The sequence below is a fragment of the Pituophis catenifer genome, unplaced genomic scaffold, assembly GCF_029215685.1.
Source record: "Pituophis catenifer annectens isolate HBS135680 unplaced genomic scaffold, rPitCat1.0.hap2 SCAF_1, whole genome shotgun sequence".
Taxonomy (NCBI): Eukaryota; Metazoa; Chordata; class Lepidosauria; order Squamata; family Colubridae; genus Pituophis; species Pituophis catenifer.
Genome location: NW_027256881.1, coordinates 214531061 through 214546122, shown reverse-complemented (window position 1 = coordinate 214546122; position 15062 = coordinate 214531061). Strand labels below are relative to the sequence as shown.

Sequence of the window (15062 nt, the reverse complement as noted above, 5' to 3'; positions counted from 1 at the left end):
GCACTATTTATGCCTCTCAACCACTTTCTAACAGCAGGGAAAGAGGGCTAATGCTGTAAACTGTGACACACAAAGCTAAATCTGGGAATCACATAGAAAAATATTTTCCTAACAATAACCACCATGCAGAACCTTCAAAAACACAATCTTCATCACAACACAACTTTTAGAACTTTTTGTGAGCTGCTTATCTACTGAGGGGTTGGGGTTCCTGTGTTTATATCTTTATTGTCTCCTAATGTACAAAATTTTATATTCACTTCTTTGTCTTCCTCCTCAAAAACTATGCTGCTACTTTTAAACATCTTTTAAACATTTTCAGATTTGTTCATCCCCTCCTGAAAAAATGATTGAAAAGAGGAATCTGGAAACTTTTACAAATCATCTCTTTAATTAAACCAAATATATACGTTAATATGAGTATCTTGTTGTCTAACACCCTTCCTAGGAATACTCAGATCATCTCAGACAAACAGCTGCCCAACCTTTGCTTTAAAATTTCCAATGATGGCATATCCATAACTCCAGTAGACAGGCTTAATAGCCCTCAAAATCAGGAAATATCTCCTTATTCCAGGTTTGAATCTCTCACAGTAAAGCTTCCACCCAGTGGTTTTTGTTCTACCTCCTCAGCACTATGGAAAATAAATCCACATCCTCTTCCTTATAACAGTCATTCAAGTATTGGAAGACTACTGTGATGTCTCCTCTTAGTCCTCTCTTATTTAGGCTCAGCATACTTAGTTCTTTTAACTACTATTTATTAGATGTAGCCTTCAAGCATGCCATCATCTTTCACTCTTCATTGCACTCTTTCAAATTTCTCAATATCCTATATCTATTGTAGAGGCTAAAAGACACAATGTTCCAGTTGTGGTCCAACCAATGCAATATAAGTAGAAAAATTACTTCCTGTGATCTCAGCATTATATCTACATTGATGCAGCCCAAGATTACATTACCGTATTTTCCGGCGTATAAGACGACCCCCGACTTTTCCTGTTAAAATATAGGGTTTGGGCTATACTCGCCATATAAGACTACCCCTCTTCCAACGCACACCAAATAAAAATTAAAAAATATCAACTGGCTCACCCACAATGTAAAAGCAGCTGTGCTAGACTCAAAATAGCCCCTGCAACAAGCAGGAACCTCACACAGCCACAAAAAGCCCAAAAAGCCAACTTTCACACTTTACACACACAAAATTCCACATACAGCTTTGTGAGATTTTGTGTGTTTGTGTAGTTAGAGTGAAACACTACAGAAACATACTAAATCTCAGAAAGCTGCACAAATATTATTTTATTTTATTTTTATTTTTATATGAAAGCTAAATTTAAAACTTCCTAAACTTTAAATGGCTAGGTCTAAAAAAAGAACAACTAAAAAAAAACCCAATTAACTATTTTTTTTAAAAGCTCCCAAAGGGGGAAAAAACTTACCCAATAGAACAACCTTGGCAACTTTAAGACTTGTAGACTTCAACTCCCAGAATTCCTCAGCCAGCTTTGCTTTGCTGGCTAAGGAATTCTGGGAGTTGAAGTCCACAACTCCCTGCCTGCTTGATTGCAGGCAGGGAGTTCTTGCTGATGGAATGGATTGCAGGCAAGCGAAGCAAGGCAAGTGTTGTGACTAGCAGCTAAGGTAAGCAAGCTGGAGGGGGAAAATTTTTTTCCTTTTACATGGCTCTGGCGATCCAAGCTGAGTTGCCTGATTAGCAGGCAACTCATCTGGGATCGTCAGAGCTTGGATCGCCAGAGCCATGTAAAAGAAAAAAAAGTTTTTTTCCTTTTAAATGGTTCTGGCGATCCCAGCTGAGTTGCCTGATTAGCAGGCAACTCAGCTGGGATGGTCAGAGCTTGGCTCGTCAGAGCCTTTCGGGCTGGTCTGCCTGGTTACAGGAGAATGACCCCCGGGGTATAAGACGACCCCCGACTTTTGAGAAGATTTTCATGTGTTAAAAAGTCGTCTTATACGCCGGAAAATACGGTATGTACTACTACTGAGCCTTGTCCTACCTATATCTGTGCATCTGATTTTTGTTTACTAATGGTGCAGAACTGTACATTTCTTACAGTTGAATTTCATTTCGTTGGGAAAATCCTGTGTTCAAGACCCTTTTGAAACCTCCTCCTGTCTTCTGAGGTGTTAAGCAATCTCTTACAGTTTTGAGTCATTTTAAGTTTGTGTGTGTAGTGTTTCAGATTTTTGTTCCTAAACGAATAAAACTCATCCGGATGTTTTATAAGCTAATGCCAATATCCACTATGGAAAACTTAAATCATTCATTTATTTCAGAATTCATTGTGGTAAATAATAGCATCATCACCACACTATCTCCACAGGTACAATCAAACACTTGAGTCTACAATAAGAGTTACCTTTTTCACGACCTCTGTTGAAAACCTTTACTTCCTTCAAGTTTATGCCTAGGCCTGTCCTCATGGATACTGTCTCTGTGGCATCATTTTTTTTGCTTCGTCTGATAGATCCATTTGCATGAGCTCTGCCAAAAAATGTTGAAGGTATCTGACCCATAGTTCTCAACTAATTAAAAGTGAAAGAGACATTAATATGCAAGGAACATATGGCCTAACAGAAAATGAAGAAACTGTGGTGTTTTGTTTTGCTTTTAGTTTGCAATGTTGATATAGTTTAGCTATGTTGATTATTAAACTGCCTTTTAAAAAAATCTCTATCACTATGTGAGATCCTTTTAGTGATATTGCTGAAGAACAGCTATTTCTATAGGGGTGAAATATCTGGCACAGAAGTAACATTTTGAAACACAAATACTTATAGAAAAATAAATTACCTGTCAGACCAGTAGATGTAAGCCCCAAAGACTGTGACTGAAAACATATCCACATTACTTCCTGACAGTACAATCTCCCGATTTCTTCCACTCTCAAGGTCAATTCTTTCTATCTTGTCCATTCGAGCATCACACCAATATAATTTATTTTCCTAAGAATCGATCAAAAAGTAAACTCCAAATATTTTATCCTATTTTTAATTAAGGCAATAAATATATATTGTGATATTCATATCTTAGCATAATGTAGCATGAATTATATGTAGAAAAAATAGAAAAATTCACCTCAAGATCAACAGAAACTCCATTAGGCCACATGGCACCAGTACCAACAAGAATAGTCTTCTCTGATCCATCTAAACGAGCCTTGCCTATACATGGTGCCTGTCCCCATTCTGTCCAGAATAAATAACTAGAACATGAAAAATATTATGATCAAAAATAAGTTTATTGAAACTAGTGGGTTGGAATAGAAGAAAATTTGTGGAAGTTTCCATCAGCATCACCCATATACCTACTCAGAGATGTAAGAAACTTCCTGAAATGGCTTAAAAGAGGGGAAATAATTCTATACATTAAACATTAAAATAAGCCAAGTTCTAGAAAAGAAATCCTAGAGTAAATATTACAACTTTATAAAGGTAGCAATTTTCAGAGATAAATAGGTAGACCTACAAAATATTTCAATTTTTTTTAAAAAAAGAAAAATTGCTGATGTCTATTCATTTTAGCTATTGGACTTTTTTCTTCTAATATGTTAATACATGCTTCTATATCTGCAAATATACTTTGTGATTTTTTTTTTTTGTTAAACTAAAATGTGAAGCTCAGCTTGTAAGTTGTAAAACTTTCATACTCATGTATCCTTGATCAATTCTAGATAATGTGGTTTTGAACCCTCATCTACCCCTGACAATTTATTAAAGAGGAAAGGCAGAGACATATCTGACATCAGGTTGCATTTCTGACCTTAAAAAAAGTTTTCTGTTTCCCCCATTCCTCCAATTAAGAATCATTTCATGTCCAACACTGTCTTGCCTGATACCAGAACTGTAACTGGCTATGTTCAAAATTATGGAGACAATGTTGCTTCACCATCATTCCATTCCTCCCCATGATACAAGTGGGTGAACTTCCATTACAGGTAGAAGTTCACCCCCTTGAACCACTCAATGAATTGGCCAAGAACTAATCCTAACGGAATGACCCTGATTTCTAGAGATGGGCATAGAAATGACCTTGGAAAGAGCAGCCAGAAAGTATTAGAAAAATAACAGGTGCAGAAGAAGCAAGTGTAAGCCCAGATGCAGGAAAAAGAATGAGAGACAGAGACTCCGACTGACTCCGACAATTTCTTTGGATATACGAGAAAGGGAAGGAAAAACACAAACAGACTTGCAAGATTGTTTTATTGCCACTGATCTCAAATATAGTTCTAATTTTTCTGTGGTCAGTTTCTTGATCTGGTTTACCTCATAGGTTGACAGTTTTCTGGACTACTGTAGAATGAAAGAAAATGGATGACTCCCCTGCCTTTCTAGATTTACTTTATACTTATAGTCTAATTCTGTAGCAGGAAATCTGGTGCCAGGAGGAGCTGCCTAGGATTTTGTTGTACATTCCTCAAAGCTACAACAGAAGTTTCCAGAGGTTATATCTGAGGAAGCTTTTATCTGTGGATTTCATACAACCTTGATACCACAAACATCTAACAAGCCATTTGTGAGAATTTAATAGCTTTAATAGAAATAATTAATTTGCCTAGTCTATTTCGCCCCTTGCAGGCTGCTTTCCTTGATTACTGCCCAATAGGATAAATTGGAAAGTTACCTTCCAAAACCAATTTGGGGTCATTCAAATGCAGTAATAATAATAGCAGTTTTCTTTCTCATTTTGATAGCTATTCTCCTATTCAAAAGGATATTCTTAAGCAACATAAATCCAGGTACCCCAGAATCAATATAGCAGGCTATTACTAGAGCTAACTAAGCGTTTTCAGCTCTCTATTCAGGTAGCCCTTGAGATAAGTCAGGACACAAAATGAACATTCAAAGTTATGACAGATGCTTCCAAATTACATATGACTCTGTTTCACAATTATGATGGCTGTAGCAACCCTCTGAGTTCATTTGCCCTTATGACCGACCATGGTGATGTGACAGTGTTTCCTCAACTGTCTCTCCCCAATCCTGCCCCAACTGGGCCCTGCAGCACTTTGGCCTGCTCCCCATGCCTCCATTTTCAGCACTCTAAAAATTCCTCACAGAATTGCTTTTAGAGCTTCTAGCCCCATTACTGGCTGTTGAGAAACTGCAAACCTCTCTTAGTTCTTGCTAAGCTCTGGGAACCCAGAACCTGCATGCAAAGGCAGTAGTTTCAGAATAAGCTTCCTAAAATCTTTCTCTTGCTTTAATGCCCTTTCTTTCCCCCAAACCGACATTTTTTCAATAAATCCAAGAAAGTTACGAAGGCTAGACTTGTTCATCATTCTCCCCCCACCCCAATACACACACACCTTGGGTGCTGAAACGAAACACCCTGCCTCTGTCCTCCAATACCTATCCCATTTAAAAAGTAATTTGCTAATTTACTGCATGCTGGAGAAGGGGCTGACAAACCTGCTAGTTATTTACTCAGACTCTAGGCTGAAGAGTACAGGAAAGGAATGAAGCAAGCAAAAAAAAATTTTTCTACAGCTTTTTGCCTTGAGGAGTTGAAGAAAAAAGTCACCATAAAAAGTTTAGCCATTTAGAGCAGTGGTCCCCAACCCCCGGTCCGCGGACCGGTGCTGGGCCGTGGAGTACCTGGCACCGGGCCGCGCAGCGGCCGGGGGACATGAACGCTACAGCGCAAAGGCTCCTGGGCCGTGCGCAATGGGCCGTGCGCAAAAGCTCCTGGGCCGTGCCCCCACCCCTGCGCGCGCTCAGCGGGCCGCGGCGATAAAAAGGTTGGGGACCACTGATTTAGAGCACAACCTGTGCAACGAACAGGACAGATAGCTGGGTCCTTGGAAAGCATTTTGCTGTTTGTCTGACTGCCTTTGGGGCCCTTCTTTAGAGTCCTAGCTGGATCCTAAAAGCAGTTATACAAACAGCAAAAAGCTTTTACAGGAATCCTAGCTTGGTCCTATGCTCATTTAATAACCTGCACAATTGTTTAATGATTGCAGTGAGGAGAGCAGGAATGGCTGGTCATTATGTGAGGCAGTTCATTTAACATTTGTCCTGACTTTTGACTATAATGGGCAGGCTCTAATACAATTGTACTTCAAGGGTTACCTATATAAAATAGCATGGCAAAAGGTATTAGTAAACTCAGATACTGTGGGCCTAAAGGTTGAGTACAATTGCTTTTTAATTGACCTCTTGCAATCTATTTGATAAGGTAGTTACATTTAAAGTTGAACTCTTATTAAACAGTGACCACTTCCCTTTATTATATTTTCTGCTAGCCAACAGCAAAAGCAATGAGGGCATCAATGGAGCTAGAATCAGCCACAGGGTTAAATAAACTACAACATGGGCATTAATGGTAGAACTATCATTAACTTTAGATGGTCTTTCTAGCTTTTGGAGCACTTAATATTTCAAATCCAGCAGATGCCCTGGTCATATATTTCATGAGATCCCACAAACCCCATCCAGCCAATATTTATATTTACTTAGCATGCTAGTAAAATATTTGCCTGTATTCCTGGAAACCATGATTTGAACAACATCATATGTTGATTAGGGCAGGACTAAGGACAATATTTAAAATTTGTAAATGGAACAATTAACAATATGTCAGAAAGTTAGTTAATTGCCCAGCAAAAATATATATATATATATTAATGAATGAAAAAAGAAAAAAAAAACCCAAGCAGGAGTGACTTTTTCAGGATCTGGAAGTTGAGAATACCTATTTAGGAAATTAATTACATGCTCATTATATGATGGCAAACAGTGCTTGGAGGCTAGATTCTAGCAGCTAGACAGGAAGAGTTTTATAGTATAGAATATAGATTTCCCTTTTCTATTTTCCAGTCTTCATGTGAGATTACACATAGCATCCCTCCTTAGCTCTTAGTTTCCCACTCAGAGATTCCTAACCTAATTAAATTAAAGAACCGAGACTTAATGCAACTATGAAGAGAACTGCCAGTTAGCGCTCGTGTCTTTTCAGCAGGTTCTGACAGGTTCTGGAGAACCGGTAGTGGAAAATTGAGTAGTTCGGAGAACCGGCAAATACCACCTCTGGCTGGCCCCAGAGTGGGGTGGGAATGGAGATTTTGCAATATCCTTCCCCCAGGAGTGGGGAGGGAATGGAGATTTCAGTATCCTTCTCCTGGAGTCGGGTGGGTATGGAGATTTTGCAGTATCCTTCCCCTGTCACACCCACCAAACTACACCACACCCACCAAGCCACGCCCACAGAACCGGTAGTAAAAAAAAATTGAATTCCACCACTGCCTGTCTTGGTGTCTCACTGTAACAATTCATTACAAATTTCTAGTGATTGGATTCAATCTATATGATTTTACATCTTTTTATATGTTTTTGTATTGTATTTTGATGGAGTTATTTGTGTTGATTTTATTGTAAGCCTCCCTGAGTCATATAATTGATACAGGCATCAAAATAATGAAAAGAAAAAAACAACACAAACATTTCCATCTCTGAGAATGACAACAGCACAAGCTTTTACGCTACTATGTGGTTGGCTATTAAGCATATCTTGTAAAACTGTAGGCCACTTTTTGTAAATTATTGGATTGGCTGGACCAGGAAAAAATTCTAGTTGAGGAGCAAGCAGGATTATAGGGATCAGATTCACAAAAAAACAGTAGACCATCTTATACTTTTTTATAGAGAGATAGTTATATTGGCAAAAACACTCCCTATATATTGCTTTTGTTGAGTTGAAATCAGTTTTAAATTCTATTCCAAGCAACAACTTTGGTGGAAATGATTTTTCATATCTATTGATTGGTGGCTACTTTCCCTAATTAGTAATATGTATGAAAACACAGTAATTCAAGTCAGATGTGAAAGAGTTGGCCATCATCCAAGCCAGAAGTGGAGAACGATGGCCCTTTTATGACTCGTGGACCAACTCCAAGAATTCCACCCTCCCAAACCTAGTAACAGCCATTTGGTGCTGTATGCCAGTGATGCAGCAATTTTTAAATTTATATTGGGGGGACTCAGAAAGTGTCCTTAGTGGAATTTTAAAAGGGGAAAGTATTTGCAGTCATTCACTCTAAGATTCTAATGATGGTTTTCTTGGAATGACCTAGTTGCCCCTAATATTGATGGCAAATTGGAAATAACACAGAACAAGTTCCTTTTTTTTCTCCCTCCTTCTCACCACTATTTAATTATATCCAATTCTGGGAGACTGTCCTGTAGTTTTCTTAGCAAGGTTTTTCAGATATGGTTTGCCCGTGCCTCCTTCCTAGGGCTGAGAGAAAGCAATTGACCCAAGATCATCCATCTGGCTTTGTGCTCCATGCAGGACTAGAACTCCCAATCTCCTAGTTTCTAGCCTGATACTTTAAACACTACATCAAATTGGCTGTCTAATTTTCAATACCTTAACATAATTTTTCAAGCTTCCCAAGCTGGGAGACCAAAAAAAAAAAAAAAAAAAAAAAGGACCCATTTCTGCTGAAACTAACAATGGTACCGAGGCAATTGAACTTTCTTTTCCCCCCATTCTAGGAGGAAGATGCATACATGTCACTATCAAGTTTTTTAAAATAAAACTGTATCTAAAATGTATGGAGCAAAATACAGTTTTTACCAGCACTCTTCCATATACCATTCTAATTTTCAAACACTTTAAAAGTGGTATTTAAATGGAAACTGGTATGATTCCATTGGAGGTGAAAATCCATGTTTGCCAACTGTATTACTGTTTTCCAGGGGCTCACTGGTTCCATTTATGACTTTAAAAAAGGTAAATAAAAAGGAGATAACTACATTATCATAATCAAGCGTGTCAGTGGCAAGCTTCTTTAAAGAAACACACTTATATCCTATTCTGTTTGTCCACATTATATTATACTATGTTATATTATAGTATACATAATTAAAGTTTAAATGTTGATTATCAACTTATTGAGTACATGAAGCACAGGTCTTCCTAATCATTTGGAAATGCTGAAATAAATCTAGGTGAATAATTTCATGTCAGTATTAACTGTGCTTCCTTTTTAATGTAATTTTGTAATTGAAGATGCAACTAAATATACTATTTAAATTTATTTTTTCTTGAGTGCTAAAAGAAATTTGCACATATCAACAGCCCATAAAACAGCATGGTAAACTAGATCAACATGATTCCATTTATGCTATTGTTGCAGCAGTATTTTAAAGCTTTAGTAATTTGTGGACTAATATCAAATTTACATTGTAGCTTCCTAGATCCATTTTACACACTATTCCTCATCAGCTTTTCAGTGTTTTAAGATGCTTTTTAAGAAATGTATTCACTTGCATGCATATCAATTATCAAGTTACCCTTTTCCGGGATGCACTGCTATAGACCTTGGCTGATCCAGACCCTGAGATATGACAACATAGCGAAAAGAGCCATTAAGCCTAGAAACTTCAATAAAATTGAAGCCATGATCTGTCCAATATATATTACCTGGAAGCAATAAGAAAATGCAATTATGGAGACGTAAACCTATCATTGAACATATCAGTTATGACTACAAACAAAATAAATAAATATTAATATCAACTTTTTGCAAATTAAATAACTAAAAAGCAAAATTAGTGGGCATATTTGTACTGTTCTATTTGAATAAGCTTTCTTCCTGAAATCTTCCTTATGTTAAAAATACATCTACACCATGATGGAACAATCTATGGTCGGCTAATTCACATGACCCCTTTTCGTCAACCTAAAACCCAATTTTGTCAGAAGCATCCTCTCCCCCTATATTTAACTTGTAAAAATGTCAATCACCATTTTTGACAGTGCAATTTTTCATATTTGTGGGGACACAGAGTAAAAGTGATTAGTCCATTGCAGATTCAATGTACCTATTTTGAGTAAAAAAAATATTCGTCCCACCATCACCATATGATCGACTATGTCATTTCATTTGTATTTCTTGGAGAATTTAAAATACAATACAATAAAATAAAAAGTACAGTTGCCAGAGGAAAAGCAACCCACATCCTATGGAGAGAAAAAAAGTCTCTACTTTAAAAAAAAAATACTACTGAATAAAATTGTATTTTCTTATTTTATCTGGTAATTCTAGATGTAAAATAAATACATTGTAAAGAAACATGAAAGAATTGCTTGGCTATAAATCAGAAAAGATAAAGTAAAATAATTGTAAATAATAAAATAACCAGAAAACTTACCCGCTATCCAATCCACTGCAATGCCTTCCACTCTTCCCAAACCATTTGTAATGATATCTTCCTTCCATGTCTGATCTCTGCTAGTTCTACTTATTTTATTGAATCCCATGTCAGTCCAGTAGATTGTATCATTTCCTATAGAATAAATATTTAAAATACTGTTTCCAACAATATCTTATTTATTGAGCATGTTCTGATCTTTTAGTCTGAAGTGTTTCTATGACACTTTTTTTTCTCCAATTCACCTTTGCTCTTTCCATTTGTAAATGTTTGGGTAAATACTTACTGAAAATCAGTATACATGTCATATGCATTTCTCCCCCTTTTTACATTTTTGCAGCTGTTTTTCTTAACATAGATCTATGTAACTGAGAACAAAGAATAGTAATCCTGGGTAACTTTGAGACTTCCAAAATTACAGGGCTTTTATATGTAAAACATTTATTTACCTGCATGAAAATCTATACCAACAGCAAAAGATGTTCCTGTTATAGGCATTAGTGCATCTGTTTTATCATTTGGATCAAGAGGGATTCCCCTGATTCCTTCATGAATAGAATACAAGAGAAACGACTCTATACCTAAAGAAAAATAATAATATTTCAAAAATGTTAACAATAATTATGATAATAGGCAATTATAAAATTAACCATATATCTGAAGCCAAAAGACAAACTTCTGGCTCTTAAATCACTTGTATTATGATGAGGTAGGAGGGATCATCAAGAAAGAAAATAGAAAAATCAATGTAGAATAACCAGAATCTCATTAAAAGCTAGTACAGGTAGTCCTCAACTTATGATCAATAACTGAGCCCAAAATTTCCACCGCTAAGCAAGGCAGTTGTTATGTGAATTTTGCCCCATTTTACAATCTTTTTTGCCATAGTTGTTAAGCCAGCCACATGGCCGTTAAGAGAAACCAACTTCTCTCATTGACTTTGGTTGTCAGAAACTGGTTGGGAAGGTTACAAATGATGATCACATGGCCAACATGACATTTTATTGCATCTTTTTGGAACTGTAACCTACATCTATCTAAAGATACTCTTAAGAAGCTTGATTCTACTAACACATACTTCTGTTAATTTGGACTTCAGTGAATGAACTGAGATTTTAAGCTTCTAACCATGATTATGTCAACATTCTTTGCATAGTGTCATCAAGCTAATTTTAATCAAGAATTTGTCCTAGGGATATAATTTGAAAAATTGATTAGGTTTTTATTTGTTTTATCATCAATAAACTGAAATCAATGAATTGATTTTGCAACTATTTTAAATAATAACTTTAGTACCCCCAAATGATTGTGCAAATACCCTACTTTTACCTCTGTCAATATGTATCTCAATAAAATACAACACAGATTAAAAAAAAAAAGTTAGAGGGGGGGAGTTAAGGACACTTGTTTATCCCTATTTTTGATGCTCTGAATGTTTATATTTTGTGGGCAGATTGTATCAATTACTAATTGTAGGATTATACAACCAAAGATTATACATATTTATTATATAAACTCAGCAACAAAATTAGTGAAGAATATATTTTAAAAAAACCCACAAACAAACAAACAAACAAACCCTAACCAACCCTCAGAAAACACAGTCACCAAGGCCCAGAGCATGATAGTCTTTTCTTCTGCTACCAATAATACAACTGACTTTTGGGATTATTAAATTTGTATTTTTATTTGTTTTACTTAGCCCTTGAAAATAAATAAATGATTATACCTTGACATGTCATACGATTTTTCTGAAGATTATAACCTACAGTACATAAGCATGTTCGAGTGGATTCTGAAGTTGGTAAGCAAAGTTGGGAACATCCTCCATTGTTGATCTGACAAGAATTGCTCCCTATTAAAAATACAGAAACAATGAAGTTTTACAAAAATTTTATAAGGTACTGAAGATTGCATTTATATCTTAGAAGGTAGAAGCAACTGATGAACGTTGTTTGGACATGAAAGCTAAGCAGGGTTGTGTATGATCAGTATTTGTATAGAAGACCTCCATGGCATAGTTTAAGTAAGTATAGTATGTAGTGAGCAGAAATCAAACTCAGTTTGAAGTAGACCTTACTAATTTTTTTTTAAAAAAATTGATTTATATGCCGCCCTTCTCCAGAGATTCAGGGCGGCTTACAATGCGTTAAGCAATAGCCTTCATACTTTTGTATATTTATACAAAGTCAGCTTATTGCCCCCACAAACTGGGTCCTCATTTACCTACCTTAGAAAGGATGGAAGGCTGAGTCAACCTTGAGCCTGGTGAGATTCGAACTTACAGTAATTGCAGACAGCTGGTGTTAATCACAATGCTTTTAGTCTGCTGAGCCACCAGGCCCTTAGTTCCATATGGAGTTCATTAAAAAAAAAAAAAGGTCATCTGCCTGTAACATAGGGTATTTTTCTGTTTTGAAGTAAAAATAGCAAATTACCACTAGCAAATTACCACTTGCCCATCATTAGGAATTCAGAATTTGCTTTAAGTGATTGTCCAACAATAAAGTTAGCTCAAAAAAGGCTTGGTTTTTTAAATGGGAAAAGAAAGTACACATTTTGATTAATACCTTGAGCTAAAGCCTCCTAGGATCACTGTGTGAGATAGGCAGCCAAGTAGATGAAAAAACAAATTAAATAAACAAAAATACTTGTCATTAGTTATTGAGTTCTTATGAGTTTGCCTAATTGATTTTAGTCCCGACTTGTCAGCTGAAGTCTGAATATAATTGCATTCAAGGTTTTAAGTTTTGATAATATGGAGAGATTTTAAAGCCTGCCTGATTCACTCATACAAAGATTGGATGATCATGTAGACTCAATTTTTTCTTACCAATCAACATATAAAGACATGAATAGATTAATATTATTTATAAGCTCACTGTAAGAAGTTCTGACTTTAACAAAAAACCCTGAACAATGGGGACAAGTTATAAAGAATATATAACAAAGAATATATATTGAAGATAATTTAAGGCAGATAATAAATTAAGCAATGATGTCTTTGGTTTTAATTAAGACACTAGAAGTAGCATCAACCAACATCATTCTACAAAGCAATATTAATAAAACACAGTGTATCCTCTTTCAGTTTTCCAAAGCAAAATGTTCATGACTGCATAAAGCACTTTTATCAACAGAACCCCCCAAACTATAAAGATAATTATTATAGAAAGGTAGGTCATTATTTTGTTTTGTTTTGTTTTGTTTTATCTTCCAGTAGTTCTCTGTCATTACCACTTAATGTCGTAGGGTTTTCCAATAATTTGGAAATTTCTGGGGGCCACAGATAACTATGGAAAAAGAAGGAATTAGTAAAAAAAATCACTTTAGTTCATAGGAGCTAAAGTATATTATTCTATAAAGAGATTTTTAAGGATTTTTGGATTTATGTATTTTATTATTCAAAATCTTAATGTGTGGTTTACCTTTCTGTCGTGCTTTGTCATACACTTTCATATGTACAACTCCTGAAGTTTTGTTTCGCAAAACTGTAGGATTCCTTCCATCTTTTTTATTGCAGGTGCCCAGTTGGCCTAAATTATGATCTGCCCACCATAACTTTTTATCTGTAAAAATTAAGCATTTCCATTTTAAAAAATTAATAAACATACCATATACATAATTATATATATATACAAAATGAGTTTGTAAAACGAGAAAAAAAGCTGAAAAATGCAAGAATAGTAACAGAAAGCTCACGGCAGCAATCTAATCAGCAGATGATTTAAGTCATGAATCACAAAGCTATGTTGTCCTAGTCCCGTGATGGCGAACCTATGGCACGGGTGCCACAAGTGGCACACGGAGCCATATCTGTGGGCACACAAGCATTGCCCTACCTCAGTCCAGCGTGCATGTGCGCGCTGGCCAGCTGATTTTCAGGCCTTCCGGGCCCACTGGAAGTTGGGAAGCTGGCTGTTTCCGGCTTCCAGAAGGCCTCCGGGGTGATGGGGAAGGTTGTTTTTGCCCTCCCCAGGCTCCTAGAAAGCCTCTGGAGTCTGGAGAGGGCAAAAAATGGGCCTACCAGGCCCACTGTGCCATTATGTGCCAAAAACGGTGGGAGAGCGGGAGGGGGTTATGCGTGCATGCATGGGGGGACGGGGCGCATTGAATTATGGGTATGGGCACACACACACACAATCCCCCCACTCCGCCCGCTTTTGGCACGTGACGGCAAAAAGGTTCGCCATCACTGTCCTAGTCTATTATGGCCCTCCATGCTACAATGCCAACTATTCACCTTACAACTTTGAATCAAGGACAAGCCTCAAACACACATCTATTGCTTTGAAGGGAGTACAATTTCAGTTACAAAACTCTGTTCTAATTCTCAAACTGAGAGCCACCTAAAGACAGCATCACCATCTTATCTGTATTCAGTTTCAGTTTAGTCCAGGGGTGTCAAACGACGATGGAGGACGTGAGTTTGACACCCCTGCTTTTGTCCATTACTACCTCCATTTAAATATCAAGCACCTTAATTATAGGTCCTGATACAGATGGAAAGATGAAATAAAGTTACATGATATGAGCATACTAATATCATTGAACTCCAGATCTCTGAATGACTATTTCCAGGAATATCATGTAATTATTGAACACAAAAGAGAAAAAGAATAAAAGAACCTATGGAATTAAAAACATAAACACCCTGAGGATCTCAGATATCGTTTCCTAATAGTGACCTTGAGAAAATTTAAGACCGTGAATCCAATTCTCAATCATTAATACACTCTAGCAATATTCTATGATTATCAAAATTCACTGAGAAATCCATAAAAATTGACAAGATAACACTCCTTATCTCTCTCCCCAAAATGATAATCAATCAGTGCAACTAAACATATTTCACTTAAATATCTAACCATATTCCAACT

General features: G+C 36.4%; 1 protein-coding gene across 1 annotated transcript in view; it reads right to left on the bottom strand.

Moving 5' to 3' along the window:
* LRP1B (LDL receptor related protein 1B) overlaps nt 1–15062 on the bottom strand; it is a 989801-nt gene that overhangs the window by 145768 nt on the left and 828971 nt on the right. Inside the window, exons 33-40 of the mRNA XM_070957016.1 lie at nt 13611–13751; nt 11912–12037; nt 10632–10763; nt 10183–10317; nt 9322–9451; nt 3104–3230; nt 2819–2970; nt 2385–2509 (exon numbers count right to left, since the gene is read on the bottom strand). Of these exons, the coding sequence (XP_070813117.1) occupies nt 2385–2509; nt 2819–2970; nt 3104–3230; nt 9322–9451; nt 10183–10317; nt 10632–10763; nt 11912–12037; nt 13611–13751 (1068 nt within the window). The remainder of the gene's footprint in view (nt 1–2384; nt 2510–2818; nt 2971–3103; nt 3231–9321; nt 9452–10182; nt 10318–10631; nt 10764–11911; nt 12038–13610; nt 13752–15062) is intronic.